Below are 27,790 nucleotides of genomic sequence, written 5' to 3'. Positions count from 1 at the left end.
TAGACTGAACTGATTTTATTTCCTTCCAAAAAGAACAGACACTAATTTAACTGTATACAGAATTTAATTTAACTATACAAGTTTCAGTATATTGTCCTGTTCAAGAACTTATATATAAAAAAAATACTGCCAAAATTCTAATGCATACTTTACAATTAAATGCCCCATCTTTCTTTCTACTCCTAATAACCTCAGACTAGAGCTGCAATGCTCAGATTAACTTATGTACGGATGAAAATTCCCTTGCTCTGAAGCGTAGTTTTGTTATTACCCATGCTTTTTCCACTATCACCAAAACTGGACTCAAAAGTAAGCTTTACCGTATTAGCAATGAAAAATTTGATGAACCTTGTAAGAACAGAATTCAGAAAAAGATTAACAACAGTTTTTACTATATTAAAATGTCACATCCCTCTAATAATACTTATGCATTTCTGTGCATATTCTTATGTTTATTAATCTGTCACATTTTACTATAGTATCTGCAAATTTCTTTCTTTGAACACTTGAAAGAAGAGTAGTAACCACTTTTAGTTAGACCATCAAAACTCCATCAAGTTCTCTGAGAACTCTGAGTTCCTCTTTCCAAGTAAAAGGTGTCCAATGAGGTTCCAAGAATTTTCATCATTATACTCAGTCAAACAAGTTAGCCAAAAGAAAAAGAAAATTTTTTTTTTTTTCTGGTATGACCACTCAAACCCTACCGTTCCCCCACTTTCTACTGCTACTGCATTTAAACCTCCAAGATTCCTTACCCTGACTAAACAAAGGTGCCCATTCAGTTAGTTACTGCACTGTTTTACCTAGTTGCTGTCCAGGCACACCGAAAACTCCCCACTACGCTGCCAAGTCACCGTTCCAGTTAATGGAAGTCTGGGTCACTCAAAACCAGAATTACAGCCAGCAATTCTGTTTAGGTACACCACCTGACATGGCACTATGTAAATTTCATCACGAATCATTGCAATTGATTGCAAAGTAAAGGAACTTGGGTTTATTTGGCTTCCAACTAGGACTGCTCTGGACAACAAAAGAAAATAGACTGTGCTTACAGATCATTTTCTGCCATATTCTTTCTTTAGGACCACTGTTTTATTGTTGCCCTTTCTATTACATGGGATGTACATATTATCAGGTGTTAATAAAAAGTCAGTGCCTGTACAATACATTCTACAACTGAGCACCACTTTCCGTAACTGAACAGGCAAAGAAATTACACCGAACATCAGCATCTGGCAGTATTTCTCCAAAAAAAGTTACTAAAATGGGTTTAAATTGATTAACACTATTAAATCACATCTAATATTTGATACTACATGATTTCATTACAGCTATACGATACAATTATACAAAATGTGTTAACATCAAAGAATACAACCAAAATTTAAGATAGCAAACAAAACCTATATAACTTTTTTCTTTACAGGAAAATACTTTTGAAGTATGCATGTAACTGCCCATTCTTTTAAAGAAAATCTACCGCAAGCAAGTTATCAACCTCCAGAAAAATCACACATAGCATTACTACGCATATCCCCAAAAAGTGTACAATATGCACACTTGGAAAATACAAAATTAAAAAAATTGTAAGCAACAGGTGAGCTTCATATTTATAAGAATGTGAAAAGAAGTCCAATTTTAGCACTGTTGTATAAAGAATTGTCTTTTTTGATGCAAGTTCATGAACTAACCCCTTTGGCTGGGGCCACACATTACAAAACACCGTGTTCTTGAAACGGGATTACAGAGCAAGGTAGAGCATCTTAGCAACGTTACCTTAAAGTTTTTTTTGTGTGGTTTTTTTTTCCCTGTTTATTTACTACTTATCAAAACATGTCCTTTAGGTTTGTAGGGTTCTTTTTTTAAAATTCTTTCCTAGAAACAATATACAAAGGGGAGGCGTATTTATTTCCAATTCATACTCCTGTAAGATGCTTTGAGTTCAAGAACTTTCTCCTCCAACTTTCACTGGTTGTTTTTGGCCTTAGCATGTGTTAAGATGTGAGATTTCAGGTTAGTTGATTGCGCAAACTTCTTATTGCAGCCGTCAAATGGGCAAACATAGGGCCTGTCGCCAGTGTGAATTCGCACATGTGTGCGTAAATTGAAGTCCAGTGAAAAACGCTTTCCACATCCTTCAAATGTACACTGTTGAAAGGAAAAGACATACTCCATTAGCCAATGAAAGTAGCACTCCTTGCAATCATTCACTAGAACAGTATTCTTTAAGTCACCAGACTGCACAAACATGAGCTAGATGCTGAAGATTATTACAGGTGAAGCTGTGGGCATCACTTTTAAGCTGTATTTAAAAAAATAAAATGAACACTTCAGGCTGTTTTACAACACTAATCTATCTATTTCCAAAGAGGGAAATAACTCCCAGGTTGCAAGCAAATGCTTTCACTAAGAACACCTTATCTGCATATGAAACGCTATTTTGCTATGTATACTAGAAAACAGTGTTTCACATCAGACTTTCCCTCTTTTGGTGATAACTTGGAAAGATTTGCTCATTTTACCAGCTTTACTTTTAAGATAGGCTCAGAATACAAGAGGCAGCATGTTTAGCAGTAAATACTTATCATTTAAAACACAGCAGCTCCAGCATACACATCTAAGTGAATGCCTGAGGATTGTAAATTAGGTTTCTGAAATAATGAATCAACAAAAAATACATATCTTAAACTTGTACTGGAGAAACAGATATGCTCAAGACTATGAATATTTGTAAAGAAGATTTATAAGGAGTATTATATGAAGTAGGCAGGGGACCTCTGGTGGCAGAAGCTCACGTGACTTGATACAAATGGAAGGAGATCCAGTAACTACCATAGTTTTGCTGAAGTGATTAATACTGCTACTGAAAATGAGTATCATGTGTCAACTCAGCAAATGGCCCCGAGCCTCAGCTGTCCACAAGTGCTAAGTTGAAAAGATGAGGAGGAGAAAGAGACATCCAGCTGTAACTGCAGACTTCCTTTTTGAAGTGGGTAACTTTACATTATATCTTGGAAGGCATCTCCCATGTACATATAATTTGCTAATTTCTAACAAAAGCCCATGGAATTAGTTAAATGATAGCCTAATTAAGGGGACCTCCAATTTTTAAGGTGATGCTTCGCTGCCTCATCTGATTTTAGAAAAAAATGTAGTATCTTCCAAGTCATATAGAAGCTAGGTTACAGTTACAGTCTGCACAGGTTTACCAAATAAATCGTCATGCTTATGCCTGAAGGTTAACAGTACCTGAAAGGGCTTCTCTCCGGTATGAACTAGCTGATGTCGCTTTAGTTTTGAGCTCTCCACAAAGGCCTTGCCACATTCTGCACATACGTGTACTCGAGGGCCATGAGTGTGCAGATGCTTCCTCATGGCAGAGTTGTCCCTGAACATCTTTGTGCAGCCCTTAAAAAGATCAGTGAAACTCAATTAGTAGATAAGCTAGTTCTGATAAAGAAGGTTTTATCTGCTACAGTACAAGCATTTTAAATTCTTTTATATCCTGAATACTTTCTTAGCGGTTGACCCTGAGAAGATGACCCCTTAAATTTATTTAAAAGCAGCAATACCAAGAAAACTCATCACTTGAACATCTGGAAGAAAAGCCCCAACCCCAAACAAAAAAACCCAAACCCTCTCCTCACTTAGTATTATAAACCACATGCAGTCAAATGGATAATAGGACAGTCTCATGGAGAAGATGCAGCTCAGATAGAAGCAAATGAATAAAACAACAAAAGCACTTACAGTTTCAGGGGAAAAAAAAACAAAAGACAGAATGATAGTTCGTGGATACCTATAGTATATACTTCAGTGTGCTATAATCTGAGCACTACAGTATCATAATATTCAATATTGTCTCTAACATACCGCAGATTACTCTCTACTACCAATTTGTATGTGCAGCACTCCATCTCCCAACATTCTGTCCTCTTCCTTCCCATTCCTGAGAAGGAATGGAGCTAGTGGGTTTCCAGCTTACAGAAACTACCTTGTCCAAACTGGCGGAAGGAGATTGATCACTACCACCTTGAGATATAGACTGCCACTGCTTCCACAGTTTAAAGCTATAAAGTGATACAGGGCAAGTGAATGAGATAGGAGCTGCTCTGAGTTAGTGCCAACTCAACCTAAAAAGCAAAAGATATTCACATTATTTGCTCATGTACAGCATAAAAAGTCTTAATCTGGGGTCCATGCTACATTGATACAGGAATACTACTTTTGATTCCAGAGTACACTGAAGCCAGCATTGACCTGGCTCTGTCTTTACCCCACCTTTCTAGACCTTTTTTCACCTTTTAGTGACAAACAATAGATATCTATCATATGTTTTATAAATGTCTTCTTAAAGGTTCAAAATCCCTCATAAAATCCTACTAACAACTGTAGAATTTGTACTCCAACTGGTGCTGTTTAAACTTATACAAAACTAGCCTACCAACATCACTGTACTATGAGACATAAAGGTCAACAACAGAACCAAAAGGAACAATCAATTGCTAATCTTAAATTCCACAAGCCTCCCCTCTGGAAATCTTTTTTTTTTTCTAAAACTAATAACCACATTTAAGTATGCCTTATTTCTTAAAAAAGGGGAAATGCCACTCTCAAGAAGAGTTCTCTCTTCAGGCAATAGAATTTCTTTGGCTGATTCAAGAAGCACTGTGCCACCATTCACTGCATGTAACAGAACTGGGGGGACAAAGCACCACTCAAATAAACCTACCATCAACATTGTTTTCATGCATTTCAAAGCCCCTGCTTGCCTCTGAGAGGAGCAGTTACATCTCTTACAATGTTTTTCTTTTTTAAACTGAAGTCATAAATGCACAAAGCCTAGAAACACTAGAAGAGAGAAAATGGAAGGACAGAATATTCTTTTTTTCCCCTGTTTAGATGAAGTTGAGGCTATGAAAAAGTAAATCAAAGAAATGAAGGCAGCATTCCTTAGCACTGTAAGGAGTAACTGTTCCTGTATCTCCACATACTATACTATAATAAAAACATGACACTTGTAAAATGTGAAGAATTGGAAATTAATAAAAGCACGAAAAGGAATCCAGCAAATTCCTTAGACTACGGCTGTCAGAAAGAAGCCTTCTATTCATGCTCTCTAATGTGTATATTAGCTATCTGCCCTGATTATTTGCTTAGGCTCACTTATCTAGACCAGAAGTCAGCAAGATTGTATTTGTCTTTTTTCATTACAGACTAAGTCAGCTAACAGAAGCTCTACAAAAGCTGGATAATGCAGTGAAGCTAGATGCTACCAATCTAGGTGACTGGCAACATTTATTTAAGACAGAGGCTTCCCCACTACCAGTGGATCAGAATCTTATCTCCAAGATGCCCCTCTCTTTCAAGATGATGCACCTTCCAGCTCTGCGGAATGTAATTAAAAGTTCTCCAATAATGCTGACTTTGGCATCTGCACCATAAATTGCTGATTCCTGATCTAGACTCCAAATCTTGTCATAGTTTCCAAGCAGAGGATATATAGATCTTAGGAACGTACTTTGAACAGCTTTCAGAACATTCTTTCAAGTATGTAATCTTGGGTGGCAGGAAATCACAACAGTAAAACCAGCATGTTAGGGACTGTGCATCATGGTTACCAGAAGATTAGGGATGTACTAACCTTAAGACAAGGAATGGGAATAATATATTATTCAGTGAAAGGTTTTTAAGGAAGCCTCTAAAGAATGATAACTAAAATAGAGTTAACTGAGTGTAGTCTATTAACAGCAAGATATTTTAGTTACTCATTCTCAAGACAAAACAGCAATACAAAATTCTGGTCTACAAGTTACTACCTACTCAGTAGGTAGTACTCAGAAGCTGAGCACTTCACTTACTTTGTGAGGACAAGCTATCGTTCGTGGAGCATCATCTTCTTTAATTTTTCTTGGCTTCATTCTTAAAAGATAAGAAGAAACATTAGTAGAGAAACATTAGTAGACAGTTCTTCTCCCATAACAGCCTACATCACACACACATTTATTTAATAGTATTGTGTGCATCAGTAGTACTCAGTTTAATTATTTCAAAACCATCATAATAACAGTAACAGTATAATCAGGTAGTTGGAAAGTTCAGCTTTTCCAGAAGGACCTCTCAAATTCAGAATAAGACATTTAATACTACCACCCTAGTCCTTCAAATATGTGGAAAGCAAGGGTTTTTTTCCAAGTTGCACTACTTGTAATAAGGAGGTTTTGTTTGAAAAATCTGTTTTTATTGTGTCGTTACCCATGTGGCCTATTTATCTTCACTTTCTCTGCATCCCTGCATAAACACATGAAGGACAGAGTAGCCTCAATCATTCTTCAGTATTTTCACCACACAAGACTTCAGAAGAAAACTCTACAGAAGCAGGGAAGGCAGGCAAGTTGTGGAATCTACACAGACAATGTAGACATCTGTTATAACCACAGAAACCGCAATTATTCTTGCTCTAAGCTAGTGCACGCATGGATTCTGCTCTTGGCAACTGACAAGCAGTCATCTATTTACTCTTCGTTGCTGATAGGGATCCACAGGCACCAATAATCTCCACTAACTACATAAGGAGCCCAGCAAACTACTGCTTAGATGTGTTAGGTCAGCAAGACTCCCTCGTAGACAATGTTAGAACAGTCCTGCCGAAACAACCAACTGTCTGAATGTCAGAGAAGTGTCAGCTGTGTGGACACTGTTCTGGGGAAGTGTGCTGCCCTTTTACCTATCCTTTTTTTGCAAATCTGTATTGCCATCTTCAAAAAAACCAAAGAAATGGCTTATCTCCACCTTATGGTAGAGATAGGCAGGTATAAATAAATGCACCTCAGGCAGTTGGGGATTCACTTAGGCAAGTAACCAAGATTTTATGCATTCCGAAACCTTGCTGTAGAAGGGAAGCTAGTCAGTTTATGTGAATTGTTGAATGACTTCCCTGGTAATACAGTACAAGATAGTTCTGTAGATTGAGGTAGCTACATTGCATCTGTAAGTTAAACAAAAGGTCTTCTGATGTTCTCTCTAGTCTCAGAGATGAGACAAAAGAATTAGAATTATCAGAATCACTATTCTTAACATTAAGGAGAGGAGTCTCTTGCTATCCAAGACAGTTTTAATCCCCACGAGTTCAGTTCCTGGAAACAGATATGGAAGAACAGGGTTGGGGAAGAGATTTCTAAGTAGTGCATACACGTATTATTTTTTTTAACATGCATTTTTAATAATTGATCTGAGACTGGCTAAACAGCAACTTCTAAATGCACAAAACAATTCCCAAGAGCTGTAGAGAAAATAAGCTAAAGTCTCTCCCATTAGACCATGTCAGCATTTGGTTTGGGTTTTTTTTTTGTTTTTGCTTTTGCTTTTTGTTCGTCTGTTTGTTTTTACAGCCAGGGTCCAGTCTTCTTTGATAATATAACATTTCTATGCATAGGGCTTAAATCTGCTGTTTCACTTGCCTCCTTCATGAGGACAGATGAGAGAGGACAGGAATGGAAGAGCTTGTGAAGCTGAATTAAGGAAAGAGCAGTGAAAAAACTCCCTGAGAATTCCTGAACACTGGATCCAGGAAAATCTTACAACTGCCAATGGAGTTACATGTGATGGAGAAGTCTCCTATTGCTCTGTGAGCTACCATTTGTACCTCAGAAACAATCTGACTCCTCGCAGTACTGCAGGCATAGTACAGCTCAAGTGATCACATGTGGACTAAAGCACTTAATAGTTAGCCACTTCACAGACCCAACATTAAAAGTCAAGAATTTAGAGGCTGTATTTGTTCTTTTCTTTAAGTGGAGGTTCAGGAAATTCTGGCTAGCTTAGGATCTCCAGGCTACACCAAAAATGTACACTGCTAACTGAAGGACACTGCAGTCTCCTGCAGGGTTAAAAATACAGATGTGACAAACATATGGAAGCTGGAGAGTATCATATGCAACAAACCCCTCATTTACAAATACTAACAGCTCCTGGAAAACAGGTGTGAGGTATTTGTGATGACAAAGTTCCTCCTGTACCATCGCCAGCAGTATACCTCAAAATTTAAGCAAATTAAGAGAAGAGACATCCTGAACACAGTAAACTGTATCTGCTCCTGTAGACCAGCCTCTTTATTATCTTGATCTTCCTGTTAAGTTCCTTCTTCCAGGATTACAGACCAACTTAAATGACCTTATTGATTAAATTTAACTTATATAATCCAATTGGAATATAGGAAGATTGCTCTGTGTTTAGTTTGCACTGCCTCTTTGAATGAAGTATTAAATACCTAAATCCAAACAAGTGATTGGGGTTGACTGACTACACTCTCCAGTGAGGTTCTAGACTGGTAGTAGTACAGGTGCTGAGGCTGTAGGAAAACATGCACATACAAAAGCTTTCTTACAGTAACTCTACAGAAAGCCAAATTGGACACACAGAAGAATGCTTTGACAACACGGAACATGAGAGAGCACAGTGCCATGGTTTAATGCCATTACAGAACAAAGACGCCCAGGGGACAAATCTGCTGCCAAAAGCACCACCTTTACTTCTAACTCCAGCACCTTGCTAAATGTTGGCTGTCATTCCCCCAGCCCCCCCCCCCCCCCCCCCCCCAAAAAAAAAAAGAAAAAACCTCCTAGGGCCAAAGTCTGCATCCGTGACATCATCAGAATGAGTAAAAACACTATTGTTCTGAAGTCATAATTGACCACTTGTAAAGGAAGACACTAAACAGAAAATGAATCACTAATAGGAGATGTAGTAAACAGCTTTAGTGGGAAGTGCTTGCGTTCTTTACATTCAGCATAAGATCCAACTGATCATCCTGTTAAATCCTATTCGTAACTCTTGTGCCCTGCCTCTGGTATAAAATCAATCTTCGAGAAAGAAATGCTGTGATAATGTCATCTGTAACATGCTGCTGAAGTCAAATGAGAGGGAAAATACCGGGCCAGTTTAGTCAGGAAGCTTCTAGATCAGTGTAGTCAGGAAGCTTGAGGAACAAATTGCAGCAGAACTGGTTGGTCAGACATGGGACAGACTGGAGCTTCAACAATATGCCTCACATTTTTCAGTTCAGTGTCTGAGCAGGCATGTAACATTCTGAGTGTCCATTCTGGAATAAGCTGACTTTTTAATTTTCAAGCTTTGTTTCCAAAGTGAGCCATATCAGGCCAGTAGTGTACTTGAATGCAGAAACAGTTAGTCCCTACTGACTACAAAATAACAACAAAGTTTAGCTAATGAAGGGGTAGATTTTAAATCTTTTCATTTCTTCTGGAAGTATGGGAAGTGGGAAACTTAAGCTTAAATTATGGAACAAGACTGTGCATAAGCACAGGGTTCCATAGGCAACAAAGCTATTCAACAAAACAGAGGCAGACACTTCAACAGGAAGGGGTGGCTAAGAATGTCCAGGTTATATCAGTGCCACAGGCAGCAAGCTGGGCCTTTATTACACTTGGATTAAAGACATGAGGGTGTGTACACAGCTGTGACAGATCATTTTGTCAAAAATGTCATCTTGCTCTCAAGGCTGTGGAATCCATATGGACAGTCACTCAAAGAAGAACTGAAAGACTTACATATTCAAATGTATTAGAAAAAAATATTTTGGTCTTACTTTAAAATTAACTTTCTGCAAAAGGAGACCAGACTAGAACCTGGGTTGTTGATCTTAATTACACTGTTGCAGGCAGCTCTTGCTGGTGGTTAGACTTTTGGCTCCCACCCAGTAGAGCATCTCTACCAGCTCTGTCCAAGTTTTCTTAGCCTGAAACATTAATCAAAAACAGAACTCTAACACATACCACTATTTAAAACAGCTACATACACACACATTAATACCTGGGTGCAATTTTTGAAATGGCTGCCTTTGCAGAAAGTCAATTTACATGCCAAGACCAGAATTTTCATTTCTGCAGTGAGTTTATATGGGCCATGCCTAGTAGTAGCAATTGCAGGCTAGCTAACTGCAAAAAACTAGCAAGTGTACCTTTGGATCGAGGCACTGGGACACTGCAATTAAAGGCTAAATCTGTTAACTTTTATTGGGTGTGTGGAAGGAGGGAATGGAGGACAGCAGAAGCAGCAGGAACATGTGCAATCAAATAGCTTCACAGAATGAGCTCCATAAAAGCACACTCTCTTATCCATGCATAAAAAAGATCGAGTGAAATCACAGGCATTAAACCACTCAGTTCCTCAAAACAAAGCAAACAACTCTGTCACTGTGCAATATCAGAAAGTAACAGCTACCTCCCTCAACTGCCCAGCTGAGCTGGAAGAACTGTATCTTGACAGAACCAATCCCCACACCCCAGACTTCTGCCAATCTCCACAACCTATTGTCTTGAAAATAGATCAAATTTTAGAAGTCATCCACAGAATCAGAGTTAAGGCTAGGAATAAAGGAAATCCAGATGTCAAAAAACATTTAACAGTATAGAATTTTCCCCTTGTTCTGACAGCTCCCTTTCTGCCGCTGTTAAATTTCTGCATTCTCACATCCTTTCTTCTCCCTCTACACATAAATCTAACCTAAATAGTATTACTCTCTCAGGTAACTCCTTTGACATATCCTAGAGATCTCTGATGACCAGCAGTGATATTCACCTGTGCTGATGACCACACCCCCTACAAGTATTTAGCCGAGGAGGAAATTATTGCCAATCAGTAGTGTCACTGACACTTCTGGTGTGTTCCTCACTCTGCTGTTTCCCTTGTACTGCCCTGCTGAGGCAGAAATAACATGAGTGTTTTGGCTCTACTGCTGCAAGAATTCATTTGTGCTGAAGAACTCCTGAAACTGGCTAGACTGGCTTTTGGATAAATAGACAAAAGAGGAGTGGCACAAGGTGTCCTAGGAATCTATCTAAAACCGAAGTGCCCACAGCCAGTGTCTTAACATGCTTTGGTGACAGTTAGGTAGGAAAATGTCATAAAAGGTTCTTTTACTCCAAGGTTCTGGCAAAAATAATTACTAGCTTTGTTCCAGTTATGAAGACTATCATATGTGTAAACAGAGAGAGTGACCTCTGCAGCATGGTACAGAGCAAGAGACTCCCCACCCCACCCCACCCCCCTCTGGCTACAGCAATTGTCAGTTTACTGCCCTTTAAGCTTCCCTGTAACAAGAACAAAACCAGTACAAAAGTGTATACCTTATAAAGAGACCTAAGTCATAAAAGTAGGTGACCAGAATGCTTTATCACTTCTAAGAAGAGGGTCCAATTTGAAACTCTAATGCAGTTTCCTCTCCTTTGTTTTCTATCCGTTTTGGAAGGCAGACAGAAAGGCAGAGCAGTCCTTACAATGGCTCTCCTTCAGAAAAGATTATAAGAGCAGAAGATAAACCCATGGAGAGTAAAGGTTTTATCACTAGGACCCATTATTGTGCCCTTTTCCACGCTATAGCATTTTCCCCTTTTATTTCTTAGTTTTACTCATGCCTATATCCTCTCACCTTTAGCCAGTTCAGTCATGTATCTGTCTGGAGCATAAGAGGGAGGGAGAAGGGAATCTGGGATATCCTTTTTAGCAGCTTTGTTTGAGGAAATTTGCTATATACACCAACTAGAAACATGTCTGCTACTTCCCCAGCTTTTATTACCAAGCAGTTATGTCTTCTTCACAGCTGACTGCAGAATTACTTGTAATCAATTTAGACTTGGATGAAACATTTTATTTCATTTGAAGAGATTTCCGGTGTCCCAGTCAAAGGTATCAAATGGGAACATGGTAATTTATTAGGTTGCATTTCTTTCTGAGCAGATCATTCGCAACTAATGTTTCACATTCTGATATGATTGCCTAAGAGAAATCCATGATTTTTTCCCTTCTTGATTGCATTTTTAAAGCATACTAGAGAAAATTCATGATTTCCACAATAGAATGAAGTAATTTCTAAAAAGACGATAAACTGCCCAACCAAGTATAATTTATGGTCATTCCTCTATGCATTACTGAACACGTCTTAAAGTTCTAACACAGCTTGTTTATTCAGTGTTTTCAACAGTTTTAGAATGTAAAAAAGCCTTTCCAGGAAAAACTATAAGAGTTCCAGTTAAAGGATCCAGATTCTTGCTACATGACTCAATGACAAATGCACTAAAAAAAGCAGTGAAAGACAACTGTATCACAAGAGACAGTATAACCGTTCGCTCTCCTAGTGCCACCTACCTGCTGAGCAGCAGTGGTGTCTGTTGCAGATGTTGAATTACTACAGTTTTAAGGGGGGTGGAGGGTGGGGTTTTTTGTTTTGTTTTGGTTTTTTTACGGGCTGCAGAGGATTTCAAGTATCAGATCCACCCCTGCCTTACCTCTCACTAACCAGATCATGAACAGAACTCCAGAAACTTCCTGAAATCTTTACCACTTGAATTCAAGCTTTGCCCATTTAAACTTAACCTCAGAACTTTGTTTCTAAGAATTGATGCAAATGTCTCAGTTAATTTATCCTTAATCAAAATAAGCTGCATGGTTACAGACAGTGAATCTAGCCTGGCTTTGTGTAGCTAATTCCTACAAATGTATAATGAGATTCTGCCAAGTACTTTAATGAAAACAGGAAAGCAGCCCAATGTAACCTGCTCTCAGCTGCACAAAATACACTTAGCATACAATTTCACTAGCCAGTTTATGCTTCCTTATATGTGGACTGTGCACAATTCTTTTTTCAAGTAACCACAATACAAATTTCTTACTTAAAACCTTACTCAGAGCATGTGAAGCTAATTAATAAGTTTAAAACAACAGTTTCAGCTTCATGTGCTGATCAAGGTTTTCAGAATACAGCTACTGAGAATTTAAAAATCTGAATTGTGAAGCAACCAGCAATGCTTGAAACTTTTAGAGAACATTACACAAACTCATTCTTTTAGCACGAACAACTGTATTCCTATAACCTCCAAACCCAATTCCAATGCATGTAAACCCAGTTTTTTCCTCTAGTTTGGCATGCAAGGTTTCTAGTGATATTGCACACAGCAATTTAAGACCAACAAGATCAGTATCAAAATAGGTTTGTAGATGTCAGTGCTTGAATTCATGCTATTAGCTAAAATGAGTCCCTGAAACATGCTTCACTGCAAAAGGACCAAGACCTTAACAAGCAATATTCAAATTCGAATACACCCATACTCTTCAGCCTCAGCTATACACAATCATTTAAGATCTAACATACAACTAACAGCTTTTTTTTTTTCCCTCTCTCCAAGGTGAACAATAAAAGTTTGACAGTCATGGATTATGACAAAAGAAAACCAAAACCACCACCTTTCTTAAAACAGAAGATGCCTGCAGTTTTCATGTATCTCAATCAAGCTACCAGAACAATTCATTATAGGTTTTGGGCAACCTGGGGATATTGCTAAAGGTGATGTTCCCCCACGTTGCTTACTCCACCACCATGTATTTGTCTTATGGCTACAGTGGATTACTTTTCATCTGCTGTAAAGAAATACATTAACAGAAAAGAGACTGTACATGTAGAACTCAATCTTTCCATTGTCTGCTACAAATTCTAGCTCTAGAATTTCCTAGAGCATTCTACCATGAATGAAAAAGTAGCAATTTTGAATTAGTGCCAGCCGCCACTGTTTTCTCAACAGAGAACTAACTGAAACCCAAAGATGCAGTACATTTTACAATATTAAGAAACATGCAGACAGATCTGATAGAAGCAATCTGGTCATTTCAAGAAGCCCAAATCCTGGCAACCATTTCAAGTATTCAAACCAATCTGGAGAAAAATATTCAGTATTTAAATAGAGAATACCCTATGAGAAACTATTTAAATTTCCTAACAAAAGACAGCTATTCAGTACTTAAATGTTTAATAGAACCAAAGGTTTCAGGGTGTTTTAAAATAACTGAGAATACCATTCTAAGCACATGATGAGCAAAAATGTATAATATGTTAGAATTAGAATGCTATGTACACTCAGAGCATCACTTAAACATTTGCTTTCACAAAAAACTGTATTAAGCTTTCAGCAGGTCTCAGAGGAAAACAATCATTTTGATCAATAATAGTAAAACAAGTAACAACAGTATCAATAGCTAGAACAACCAACCACTTTAGATACAATCTTACTGCGAGCCTTCAAAATACATTGTTCAATGGCTTTACTGAAAATAATTGTGGGACAAGGCTGTGCTGGTAATCCTCTGGTACAAACACACTGAAGAATAACAGAACAAGCTTGTAAAAAGCAGCAAGATCAAAGAGGTGAAACAAGTGTAGATGCACACAGTGGACACCAAGATCCACCTAACCAATAAGCCAGACTAGAACTTGTCTGAATGGTCCCTGCCATCTAGCAACTAGATGAAAAACCCAGTGATTAAAAAAAAAACAAAACAAAAAACAAAACCAAACAAACCACTACAAAAAAAACCCACCAACAAATCCAACCCCACACCCACATACAACATCTGACCATCCACCTGCTCCAAGTGTCAGAATTGTGTGGCAGAGCTCTGAAGAATACCCCACTGGTAACAAAACAAAAATGAGTGTAGCTTCATATGTATGTTTCACTTTCAACGTGGGAAAAACTGATTATAGCAGCTGCAGGAAGCTAACAGTTCTGCTCAAATATTTGTAGACACCAGCATTAACACTGCTCATGCACTGAGTGGAGGAATATGCCTCTGGCAACTACAAGCACATGCACACAAAGAAGGGGACCAAGTAAACGCTGCAAAGGCAACCCCAACGTTCCAGCTGCCGGTGCCCAAGCAGACTTCTCTGGCGACCTCACGGTTGCCCCCTGGTGGCCACCTGCTGCCCTGAGCGACCGGCACCAGAGCCGGGGGCTCTGCGGAGGGAGGGGGGAAAGAGCCTCATTGACACTCAGTACTCCACAGTCGAACAGAGCTTCGCCTCTATTTGAAAGTAAAAGTCACCTTGTAACCCAGGTCACTGTACTGATACGTAAACGAGTGACAACTCTGATTCACTCGAGGAAAATCCAAGCAGTATAGTTACCAATTGTGAAACTGCGATTACTGGTGGCACTTGAAAGTCCAAGACACATGACTCCATTAAAAAGTTTAAGACCTAGAGCTTAAGAAGCAGCAGGTGAAAAAGAACAGCAGGCGGATTTACAAACTGAATAATCTAGCTTTCTTGTATTCAACAACCTGAATGCAGCATTTCATTTATCGGATCCATTGGTGCTGAAGAATCTAAGACTGCGTCTTCGACATGACAGAATGTATCTATCAATGTATTTAGGTCCTGGCTTACCCAACAAGAACCAAAGACAAGAAGTCATTGAAGAAATCACTGCTGAATATAAAACCCAGTAATTTTAACACTCTATTCTGAATTAAGCCCCTTGTTTCAGAAGATAATTAAATGGAACAATAAGCCATACTAAATCTATGATTTATTTGCCTAAGAGTTTCATAATTAAACCAGTGAAAAGAAAACCGCTTTAGTTTAAAGGTCCTTTCTTCCTACTTACCTAGCAAATTCAGCCAGTTGTTTGGGGTCTGAGAGGTCAATGCCAGGTATTCCACCAGGAGGAAGTTTCTTCCCTGTCATATACTCTGAGTAATCTGGAGGAGAATTCTCTCCAATGATCTGTTCTTCCACCACTGTTTCATGGTCAATATCTTTTTTATCATCTGAAATACACAAAACACTAAATTCAATACTAAAGATCAAAACAGCATATAAATTATTAGGCTGCATCTCAATACAAATTCACTATTGCTGCACACTTAAAACAATACACTACACTTTCATATTTCCATGCTAATTGTAAAGAGCAGAGACATCCACGCTGTTACAGCATGAACACAGAAAGAACAGTGGGTGAGAAAAGAAAGCAGAAGTTACATATCTATTTAAAGACAAATAAGGAAGTAAGTAGAACAATCCTATGAATGTTGGCTGCATTTGGAAGACAGTGATCTTTTCCCAAATCAATGCCTAAATACTGCTTTAACCTCTTCAAGACTAACCTCCACCATACCCATTTGGATCTCAACTGCAGTCAATAACCAACCAAACTTATCAGAGGAGTGGCAGATACTCACCCTGAGAGGCTAGTGCTACTGTTCTTTACTTCAGTGTCTTCAGACTTCCCTGACCTCCAACAGAAGTCTCATTGAGAGACAAGAAATTTAAAAATAACTGCTAATGGGCTTCAGCACCTGCCCACAAAATTCAAGTTTTTGAACACTTGCAGACAGGTCTGAAAGAAAGCAAAAAACTCAACAGTGTGTCTCCCTCCCAAGGGGAGTTTCTTCCTTCCGTGGCAGAGCCCAGCCTAAGGTTTTTCACACTTCGCTATGTAAATAGCATACAGGGATCATTCAGAGCTTTGATCTGCAAGTCAGTTAAGATACTGCTACTTTATCTGCTCTAGAGCTCCTTTTATGGATTTGTGCTCAAGGACTGCAGTGAAATCAGGTGGACCTGCTATTGCTGTCTACTCTCATTCAGCCTTATATATGCCAAGACACAATGTTCTCTTGCTATTTCCCTTGCTATTTTATAACAGAAACCAGAGAGACACAAAGAAGACAGAGAATGGAAACATCCACCTATGTTCCTCAGTGCAGTGCTCACAGCAGCAGGAAGACAGACACAGCACCAATCCTGTTTTCCACCCTCAAATATACCTAGGACAACAGACATATATATGGTTGTAACTACTCAGCTAAATCTTAATGAGCTTGCCAGTGTACTACTTCTCCTACTCTGTGTATGGGGAGCAGATTCTGCAAATCCCTTTATACACAAGAGGCTTTACAAAAATAAGAGGAAGTTTTGTTTTACAGGTTGTATTTAAAGAATGGAAACACAAGGTGGTAGGACAGAAATAGTATTTCCATAATTTAAAGGGGGCGGGGGGGAAGGAAGAAACCTAGGAAAGCCTAAGGCAGAAAACAAATGAGGCAATATTTTCCTTTTTTTTTTTCCTAAACAGAAACACAGGAAATAACATTATTCATTACTCAGTAATTTATGTTAGGAAAGAGGGCAAGACGTATGCAAATGAAAGAAATATACTAAGGGCAAATTTCTATTCAATTTGTAATGCAGGCTTTTAATGTTTGCCACTGAGCTATTTCTAGAAATGTTACTGCTAGTTCAGGGTTTAATCTGATCTACCAGATCAAATAGCAGTTCATGTATATGTTCCACAGTGAAAGAGGAAAATACACTCCAACACTGCAAAGACAGAAGCATTAATAAGACAATACTATCTGCAACACTAAACTGGAAATAAACTACAAAACTATTTGGACAATTTTTTAATTCTAATCTAGTTTTCCACTCACCACACTGCCTTTCAGTCTTTACCAGTGCTTTTAAGAAAGCAACTGAATTTACCTTAAGCAAGGACTATACGCCAAGTTTTATAGCACCTGCAGGAGTTACAAATTCAAGTCAATAAATCTGATTTGGCAACAATTTGTTCTTCTGAACAGAAGCTTGAGAAAAGAGATTTAGCAATGCCTACAGAGGCAGAAAAGACATTATGAAGCTCAGAAGAGGACAGACCTTCTGGAAAGCTGGAAGTGACGCCTTGTCCACGCTGCAGACTAGGATGAGATCAGCTGCCTTCAATGCAGCCATTTCAACAGCTACCCAGAACTTCCAGTTTGACTGTTTGATGACATTTGTAACAGAAACAAGTTTTCATTTCCTGCCTCAGATCAGATGCATGAGTCAACAGGGAAATTTTGTACATGTTCCTTAATATCTTTTTTCCTTCCCTAGCATAAAGGCTCACTATTCCACAATGCTTTCCTGCTATTTGAGGGTCAAACTGAAAGAAAGCCTTCAGTGCCTTTACTTCCCAAAAGCCCACCAACAGAAATCAATTCCACAGCTATTCTATTCCACAGGCTATTGGAGAAAAACATGAAAAACTATGAACATATCACTTTGGCACAGTAGAAAATGAGAGAAAGTACCCCATAATATATTGACAGTTATGTGAAAATAAAAAACAATCAAATTTTCCTATACCAAAAAACCTTTATCTCTACAGCAATGCATACCTGCTGTTTTAAAAACTACTTTAAACCAAAACAGACTAAAGCAACAACATACAAAACATTTAACCTTAAAGTGTTACGTCAGGCTAACGCCCTTCAAGATAGAAGACCTGGTTCACACAAAAAGTCAAATACTTTTTCAAAAGTATCAGCAGATTTCAGCAGCTCTTTAGGATCCAGACCATCCTATGACATTATCAACTCATTGAGAAAACAGAACAAAAGCTATGCACAAAAAACCCCACACACTTCTTTGGAAGAACTTTACCAATGTCCTCTATGCACAAATTTATCACAAGTATTTGTGATCCCCTACCAACCTGGACTAGACAGCTCAAAGTTTGGAGACTAAAGTCCAAGCAAACTTTCACTCAGACTGACAAGTTAACCAACATTCTCACTGCAAACAGGGCAAGTTGACTGCTTGGTGTTTTCTGCCTTCAAGCAAGTCCTCATACCCACTCTATCCAAATTACTTCCCCCTTTTCCTCTCTCAAAGCATCAGAGAATCAAACATACCACATCCAAAGCAACACAAAACGCAGAGACACAACCCTGCCTGAAATTCTAGTGACACCTCTGGGGAAGTACAGTACAAATAAGGCACAGTAACTCCATGCACAGTTTATGCCCATGCCAAGCTAGATGGGTGCCACCCATGCAAGCTAAATACGGACAGAGCCGTGGAGCCAGTCAGGAAAAGGAAATTAACTGCTATATACTATCTGATCTGCTTTGTTTTGTCCCTTAAAACCACTTGAGAGTACAGCAGACTCAAATATAAGGCACTCTGCTTAAGTGTTTATTTAGGACTATTCCTATAAATCTAAGGCAGCCTTCTGTAACGAACTGGAACATGGTTTTAGTCCCCTCTTCTGAAAGATGCTGAAGATCTGAATGCATTTCAATTAGTTAATCACTTCATCTTCACAAAAACATGCACTACCAGTCACTGCAATAGCTATGCCTAATATTAGTCTATCCTACCAAGCCGTAAAATACTGATTTGTTAGAGACACCACAGATACCCCCCAACATCCTTCTACACCCAATTATACTAAGATAGATGCTTAGTCTAAATTGGGTTGTTCTATGTACCTGCTTAGGACATACCCAAACAAATCTTCATGCTCAGTGTCCCTCCATCTGCACTTCTCTCATGCTCTATATACGGGCAATACACATCTTGAACTGGATTCACTTCAAAGCAAGGAAGTCAAACATTTTTTTACCAAGATCAACAAACGTTCAGCACTTTAGCCAGAGTATCTTTTGACTACCACTTAAAACATATTTCTACTGGTGAAATAACCGGAAGTTTTAAGAGTACAAGTCCAAGTACCAAATGAAGTAGAAAGAAGCTAGATTACTGAGATAAAACTAGTAAGCACAGATTCCACATAATAGATCAATGACAAAACATGGTAGAATCTGTTTCCCAAGAATTCATTCATTATCTTTTGCTCTTATTGCCATGCTTTCTGTGTCTCTTGCAGCCCTTCTGCACAGAAAAATCCATCCACTTCACAACCCCATTATTTTATGCATTTCTACAACAGTAGCTAGCTCCAGCTGACATCTCTGGAGCTCCCCAGCTTTATAAGATGACCCCCCTTAACTCTCAACCCAGCAAGTCCTGTCAGCATTTCTGCCTCAGTTATTCTTGATTTCAGCCACTGTACTCAACTTCTAGATCCCTCATTCTCTGAGCCAGCCTCCTCCTCTATTATAGAGCAGGGAGAACACATAGTTATTCAATCAGTTTTCCCCTGTGGAAAATAAGGAGTGCAAAAGGGAACTCAGAATATGCACTGGATAGCAAACCAATGAGACCTAATCATACAGCTTCCTCTCCCAAGGTACCAAGTTAAAAGACATTCGGCTTATCAAATAAAAGGATGATCGACATTTAAGCTTGAAATTTTCTTTTTATGATCGCACAGTTAAACACATTTGGTTTTAGGAACAGCTGAAATGCAATTACATGATAAAGGATGTATTCAGCAATTGTGCAGTACCAGGCATTGTGGTAACAGCTTGGTTATTGCTACCACATTGCAATCTCCTTAGGCAAATTAGCTCACTGGTCATGTTTGGAAGCAAAGAACCATAATTAGCTTGTTAAATAATACAGTTATTTAGCAGACGCTTCTGAATGTTAAATTCCGTTTTGCACAGTATATAATTTTTTAACCTAATTGGCTGCTAGGTTACTTTCCCTCTGTTCCCCTGCACACAGTCAGAGAACAGGTTCTTCTTTTCCCATGTCACCCATCTCTTATTTTACACCACTGAGACACAGAACGACAAAAACAATGCATATATCAAGTCATCAACTGACTTCAACATTTCTGAGACACTGTGCCAAAGCACTACGACCTTCTGAATCATCAGCACACAAGTGACACAGACCTGCCTCTCAGGGAAGGATCCAACAGCAAGTTACAGGACTCTAGTTTGAAGGTGGGCTAAGAGGCAACTTAATTGAGACATTTTAAGTGATGAACCATATTCATAAATTTCACTTTCAAAATGGAAAGGATATTTAAAACGGCTTCAGGAAAGTATCTACCTTATCCTCTGAGGTTCACTGGCAAAAATGCCAAGGAAGACTCCATGCTTCTGGATACCAAAAGCCTATCCATTGTCTTAATCAGAGTCAGAAACAGATTATCATCTTAATATTTTAAAGGAACCAGACAATGACTTTCTGCCTCCGTTATGAAAAATTTTCATATAAGAAGCTCATTACCTATCTGTCATCATGGAGAATTTTGGCCATCCTTGATACAGGCCCAAAACCGAACTAAAGGATTAGTCCACCATTTCTACTATGCAAGACAACTGGTCAGACAGCAGACGATTATTTTTCTCACCCCGCAATCTGATAAAGTAAAAGGAAAACCCTTCCTTTTTTTTTTTAAAAAAAAAGATATTAAAAGTTTTTTTAAGAGGTTTTGAAGAAGCTTCTAGAAACCCAGCATGAACCCCGAGTTTCCAAATAGGGGGCCACAGCACAGACTTCCTGGATTATCACAAACCATTTCCAAATCATACGCTTAACTTCTGCATCTTTGTCTTTCCCATCTAGGAATAGGATACTTGAGCAGTTTAACACCTGTGGGCAATGTTTAGTTTGGTTGTGCTATTTCAGCCATAAGCTTGCAGACTATCTCTGCTAACAATAACAGTTTAAGTCAACACCTATTTCAGGTTTGTGTACTGTGTACCCAACCTGGAGACAGCCACTAAAAAGGATCAAGTCAAATCTAGCAAAAGTACAAATAATTCCACTTCATAAAAACAAACTTTCCTAGTACAAATTGGGGTGTCTCACTTGGAGACAACCAATAATGATACACAATTTTCTAAATCCATGACAGGATATCCCAATAGAAAATAATGAGGATAGATATTAGACTGTATATAGAAAACATACTACAGGAGTAAAGTGTCCACTATACACACCTCTTCAACCCTTTCAGAAAATAGAAAGCCTTTGTTCAGTTCCTATTTTCACAGTTGAAGACAGACAAATAATTCCACTCTGAAGATCTGGAAAGCTATTATGAACTACAACAAAGCATTCCTGTTTCAAACTGAACACTTTAATTAAAGTAATCATGGGTCACAAGTTTGATATCACCATAGATACCAAGGTGATAAGAGAAGTTGTGGTAAGTCCAAACCGTTGCCAACAACAGTGCCGAAACTCCTAAGTAACCATGTAACAAGACAAGGATTGAGTAGTCTGCTTTAATCACATTGCTATGTATTTCACAGATTATTTCTTCACATTTCAAGAGGTGCTACCAGACATGGTATACTCATTTACAGACAAAGACTTATGATTGACTAAAATTGGTACCACCCGTGTACAAGCTAATACAGCAGCACTAGAAAACAGTAGCAAGTAATTAATTCACATTGTCTTCCCACACTGTGGTGAGCAAAGTGCCCTTGTTCCCAACTCAAATACGCATGAACAGCAATACAGGGCTCATTGTTTTATCTTGATGCATGGGCTTATTTACTATTCGTCTTTTGATAAACTTTTTGCTAAGCATTTAAACTAAATAGTCAATTACATCAGTGTGCAAGCAAGTCTTTAATTATGTCAAAATACAGAGGCAAAACTACTTTCTCTGTTGAAAATAAAAGTATGCCTGGTTCTGCAGGGAAACCCTAGTCCAACTACCCCTCCACAAGCCAGCTGTTTGTTCTGGGGTTTGGGTGTGTGTCCCTCCCCAGTTTTGCTTGTCTTGGATTTTTTTTTTTAAACAGTTCCCCCTCTAAAATTTCAAAAAATGAACAATGAAGCCTCAGCATTTGCCCTCTTCAGACCACCTCTGTAACATTCATTAAGCTGTGTAAGAGGCATAGAAGCCTATCCAATAGGCTCAGTTAAAATTCACAAGCCACTTTACCAAGCAGGTTATCATCAAAGGTTGTTTGAAGCTGGGGGTATGTGTGTGTGGATACGTGCATGCATGCACACAGGGAGGGGAGGTCAAACTTTAATACGTTTCTTCTGCTATACATTTTGTGATTTTGCTTTTGGCGGGCTTTTTTGGCTTTAGAAGTCAAGTCAGAATAGGTATTCCGCCTCCTTCTGCATATATATATATATGCATATATATATATATATATATAACTGGGTTGAATGTAGCAATGCAATTCAATCGCCACTAAATTACAAGCAGATATCATTCCCACTGAGCTTGCATGGTCATGCTCATAAAGAACAAAACCACTAAAATCAATAGGGCTACCCTGATGTAAAAGTTGTGTATGCGGTAAGAGAATCAAGTGCATTGATTATACACATGCTTCACTTCAGTCAAGTAATAATCAGCATGCAGAAGGTCTAAGAAAGCATCCTATCAGGCACTCTGAATTTCAGAGTGCAAACGCATGCAAGAAATCGCCAATTGATCTCAGCGAGGTCCTGTCTCCTGCCAGCTCATGAGTCATACATCTACTTGCATTCAGCTATCTTAGGTAGCTTCCACAAACCAGATGACTATATTAGTTCCCATTACCTTTTTTTCTTTCTTGGATGTTTAATTCTAAGAAAAAAAACCCAGCAAGTGGATTTAATTCAGGTTTTATTCAATGATGCACAGAAGCTTATAGAACCCCATTCTACTAAACAGCGTTTGGGAAATTCTTAAACGAGAGTTCTCTGTTCATCAAAAAGCAGGGAACTTTCATCAGACTCATTGGGCTGTCAACTGGCTCAGTACCAGAAGTGTCATATATTCTGTCAAACTTGCCAAGTAATCACCAATATTGTAAAAAGGGAGTAAAATCAGAACCACCATTCTTTCCATGTCTTCAGAGATAATTCAACCATTCAGTACACTTTTCCTCCAACACTCCCCTTTCTAACAACTACTGGTCATTCACAAACATCACAGAGAGCAAATGTTTTAGATTACATCAGAACCTTGAAGAGTATCTTTACCTTACCTGACTCTTTAAAAATTCAGAAGAGCACAAGAATTATGATATACAAGATAATCAGCCTGCTATTCAAAATCCACACCAATTGAAATATTACGTGAACCGATACTATTTGACCACTTGTTTTCACTTACATAACTTTAGCACAGAACTTTGATTACAGAGCCTACCTTCCAGCAATACATTTTTTGAAAAAAAAAAAAAAATTAAACAAAAGCCCTAACGTGCCACAGGTAATGCTTTTCTGCTGACTAAAAAGACTCTCCCCTCCTCCCCCCGCCCACCGTATTTTAAAGGAAAGGAAATCGTGGCAGATAAAACAAGTGGGAAAAGCAGGCGCATGTCAGGTTTATTCCAAGTCCTGCAGATATTAAACACCTTCACAAGATTTTATTTCCTTTAAGACAGTCCCGCAAAAAAATCCACGACTCCACAAAAACATCTGCAATCTCACATAACACGGATTCCCTGCGCCTACTTAAAAAGCCCATTTAAAGCGCGAGACCTAGCCGAGGAAAAGCCGGTCTCCGAGCGCCAGCCAGGAACTGCTCCGTTCCCCGCCGCGGCTCCCGGACCCCAGCTCCCAACAAGGGGATTTCGGAAGGGCCGGTGGTCTAGGGCCGCCCCTCCGCAGCCGGCGAGCGGCGCGGGCAGCCCCCGCGGGGGCGAAGCGGTGCTTCCCCCCGGCCGGCACCGCCGGCTCCGGGCGGGGAGGCCCCACCCACACCCCGCCTGGCTACCGCAGCGGCCCGACGGGCCGGTGCCGCCAGCCCCGAGCCCACCCCCGCCGGGCCAGCTGTAAAACGGTACTTGGGGGAGACGGCCGTCCCCGGGCCGGGGGAGCGGCGGGGCGGGCGGCGCGGGCGGTTCTCCCCCCTCCGCACACACACATAACGGTCACGGCCCGGAGCACACGCCTCATCCGGGGCCGCCGCCCGCGGTCGGCATTAAAACGCGGCCCAATGGGGCGGCGGGTACGCGGCGGCGGCAGCGCCGGGCGGGAGGGCGCGGAGCGGCGGGCGGGGAGCCGGCAGCGCAGCAGCGGCCGGCGAGGGGAGGCGGGCCGGGAGACGGAGGGCGAGCGGCAGGCGCGGAACGAGTGGCGGGGAGCGGCGGCGGCAGCGGCGGCGGGGCGGGGACGGGGGGAGAAGCGAGGAGGCTGGGTTCGCCCCGCACCCTCTGCCCGCCCGCACACCCCGCCTCCCCCTGCTGCAGAAACTACGCCATTGCGGCCTAGTCCTGGAGCCAGCGGCGCGCTGCCTCCCTCCCTCTCGCACCCCCCTCAGCCGCCGCCATCTTGGCGGCGGCCGCCATCTTTCCTTCCCCCCGCCGGAGCCGGGCAGGAGCAGCGGCGGCAGCAGCGCAGACCCCGCCATCTTTTCGGGGGAGCCGCCATACTTGCCCTGGCGATGAACATGGCGGCGCCCATCACACACATCAAAACATGGCCTCCCTTCAAAACAAAACTGTCCGAGCCCCGCCGGGCAGCCGCTGGCGGGGCCCGCGGCCCGGGGAGGGAGGGGTGCGGCGCGCACTTACCCGAGGCCCACATGGTGACCGAGAACTCCCCCTCCAGGGTCTTGATCTGCACCTGCTTCTGCTCCCATTTCCTGCCGCCGCCGCCCTCGGCCCCGCCGCCGCCTCCCCCGCTCAGGTAACTCTTCTTGCTGCTCTTCTTGCCGCTGCCGCCCTTCTTAACGCGGCCCCCTCCGCCGGCCGAGGAGGAGCCGCCGCCTCCGCTCTTGCTGCCGGCAGCGGCCACGGTGACCAGGGTCTGCTCGATGTACTCGTCCTCCCCGGCGGGGGCCGGCACCGGGATGAGGATCTGGTCCTCGAAGCCGTCATCGGCCCGCAGTCCGTCCGAGTCGTCTCCTCCGACCACCTCCTCGCGTGTCTGCACCAGGATCACCTCCTGGTGGTGGTGGTGCAGGTGGAGCTGTCCCCCGCCACCGCCGGCCGCGCCGCCGCCCGCCCCGCTCGGGTCCCCGTCCGAGACCAGCGGCTGCAGCGCGATCATGGGCTGGTGGTGGTGGTAGTGATGGGGCGGGTGGTGCGGGCCGCACTCCTCGCAGCACTCGTCCTCGTCCTCCTCTTCTTCGTCCTCCTCGCCGCCCACCACGGTGGTCTCGATGGTCTCCACCGGGATGGTCTCCACCTCGATCTCGTGCAGCTCCACGATCTCGGCCGGCATCTCCGAGCCGTCCGTGGCGATGTAGAGGGTATCTCCCGAGGCCATGGCGGGGCTAGGCGCGGGGAGAGCTCCGCGGGCGGCGAGGGGGCTCCGGTCCGCTCCCCTCGGCGGATGGTGGGGCTCGGGCTCCTCTCGCTTGCCCTCCTTCTCCTCCTCCTCCCCCTTCCACACAAACACCAGCTCCTCGCAGCCAGCGAGAGGGAGGCAGCCAGCCAGCCGCCAAATCCCGGCTACGCGCCCTCGCGAGACTTCCGCTGCTGCCGCCAAGACGGACCCCAGCCCCGGGAGGCCGCTGCCGCCGGGGCCCGCCCCCCCCCGCCGCCAGGCGGCCAATCGCACCGCCCGCCGCGCCCACGCCTCACCCAGGCGAGAGAGGCGGCCTACGGGGGCGCGCCGTGCCGCACTGGCCCGCCCCCAGTTACGGCCGACGGCCTATCAGAGAGCGCGACGCGCCTCCCGGAGCTGAGCAGCCAACCGGCCCGCGGCACCGCCACACGCCCTGCCCTTCACGCCCCGCCCCGCGCAGAAGCACCGCCCCGGCCCCACCGGCCGTGAGGGCCAACGGCCCCGGCGGCGGCTCCTCTCCGCCGGGGCGCGCTCCCAGGGTGCCGCCAGGGGGCGTGCCGCCACCCGGGCCGTTAATGGCCGGCACGCGGCCCTGTCAGCCAGCAGGCGGCGGGCGCGGGCGGCCTCCCGGCGTGGGGCGGTTCCCCCGCGTGGGGCGGTTCCCCCGCGTGGGGCGGTTGGGCCGGGGGCGGAGGGGGCTCCGCGCCTAAAGCGCGTGCGGGAGCAGCGGTCGCGTCCCGGGCGTTTGCCCGCCGGCCGGGTAAAGCCGCCCCGCGGCGGCTGGCTGAGCAACCGGCCTGGGGCCCGGCCCTGCCCCGCGGCCGAGGGCTGCCGGGGTGTCCCGGGGCGGGCGGGCCCCCGCAGTGCCCGGGGGAGCCGAGGGCGGCCGTCGGCAGGAACGGCTGGGTCGAGCTTTACAACTGAGCCGCTGTCGGCGCCGAGGGGGTCTTCTCTCTCTCCTTTTTTTTTTTGGGGGGGCGGGGCGCCCTCCTCCCGGCGCGCGCGGGGGCGCTGGCTCTCCCCCCCGCGCTGCCACCGGCGCGCGCGGTCCGAAGTCGCAGCCGGTGGCCGGGATCGGTAGCCAAGTTCATGAACTCGGTTACCCAGAAGCAGAGTTTAAAATAAGCGGTACATTGTAATTCAATCATTGCGCAAAATTCCGGCGCGTGAAGTGATCCCCTCATTTAAAATACATCAAGTGTAGTTATTGGCCTTAATTATTAACACACCTCTTCACCCCTGAACTCCGTTGCTCACCAGGACCCCTCAGACAACAGCAAAACACTACGTGCGTTGCAAAAGCAGCAGCTTTGCGCTCCAGTCGCGCTCCGCTTACTTCCCCTTCTGCCAACTGCCACGGGACACCCCTTCCTTACCCCCGCCAAGGGACCCCCCCGCGTGGGGAGGTGCTGGGGGAAGAACACCGCGCGTTGGTATTTTGCACTCATTTGATTATTAGCTTTGCAAGGGATCGGGCCTATGTGGATATAAATCAGGAGCGGTATTTGCAAAGAAACAGCTGTCTGTCTTGATATGAACAAGCAGATGCAAAACTGTTTACAAGAAGGAGATCCAGAGCCATGGACTGTGTCTCCTAAGATCTCATCATAAAACGTCCTCAAATGGTAGTGATGAAAAGTCCTTCAAAAGAACTGTATATTCAGTTGAAGATTAATGTACTGGTAGCTCTGCAAGTATTTAAATCTGAAAAAAAAATAGAGTTTGTTTTATACGAAATAAATTAAACGCTGCTGAATGTGAGGATTTTAAAACAAGTTAAAGCCTCATAGGCCTTCTGTGCTCATGACAAGACCGTCTTCTGTTCCTCATTCCTTCTTTTTTCTGCCGTGAATGCCACCTTTCCTTCCCCTTATATGTTAAGCTACTATTAACTACAAGTACAGATCTGCCTCTTAAGTATTTCCGAGGCTGCTACAAGCATATGTTCAGTTTTTATCTTCACTTCTTGCTACACCACTGCTTTCCTTGCTCATATCCCAAATTGTCATGATATAAAGGCTGATAAAAGACTCCTGCTAAGAAATTCTTCTTCTACCT

At 42.5% G+C, this 27,790-nt stretch overlaps 1 protein-coding gene across 1 annotated transcript; it reads right to left on the bottom strand.

The window, feature by feature from the left end:
- Positions 1–25,962, bottom strand: YY1 (YY1 transcription factor). Its single transcript, XM_064460760.1, has 5 exons — positions 25,015–25,962; positions 15,459–15,621; positions 5,862–5,922; positions 3,250–3,408; positions 1–2,148 (listed from the first exon to the last, which is right to left on the bottom strand). The coding sequence occupies exons 1-5, from the start codon at positions 25,709–25,711 to the stop codon at positions 1,966–1,968; spliced, it is 1,263 nt and encodes a 420-aa protein (XP_064316830.1). The 5' UTR covers positions 25,712–25,962; the 3' UTR covers positions 1–1,965.
- Between the last annotated feature and the right edge of the window lie 1,828 nt (positions 25,963–27,790).

The sequence above is a fragment of the Phalacrocorax carbo genome, chromosome 9, assembly GCF_963921805.1.
Source record: "Phalacrocorax carbo chromosome 9, bPhaCar2.1, whole genome shotgun sequence".
NCBI classification, from domain to species: domain Eukaryota; kingdom Metazoa; phylum Chordata; class Aves; order Suliformes; family Phalacrocoracidae; genus Phalacrocorax; species Phalacrocorax carbo.
The sequence above is the reverse complement of the archived record's forward strand: the minus strand, read 5'-3'. Positions and strand labels throughout refer to the sequence as shown.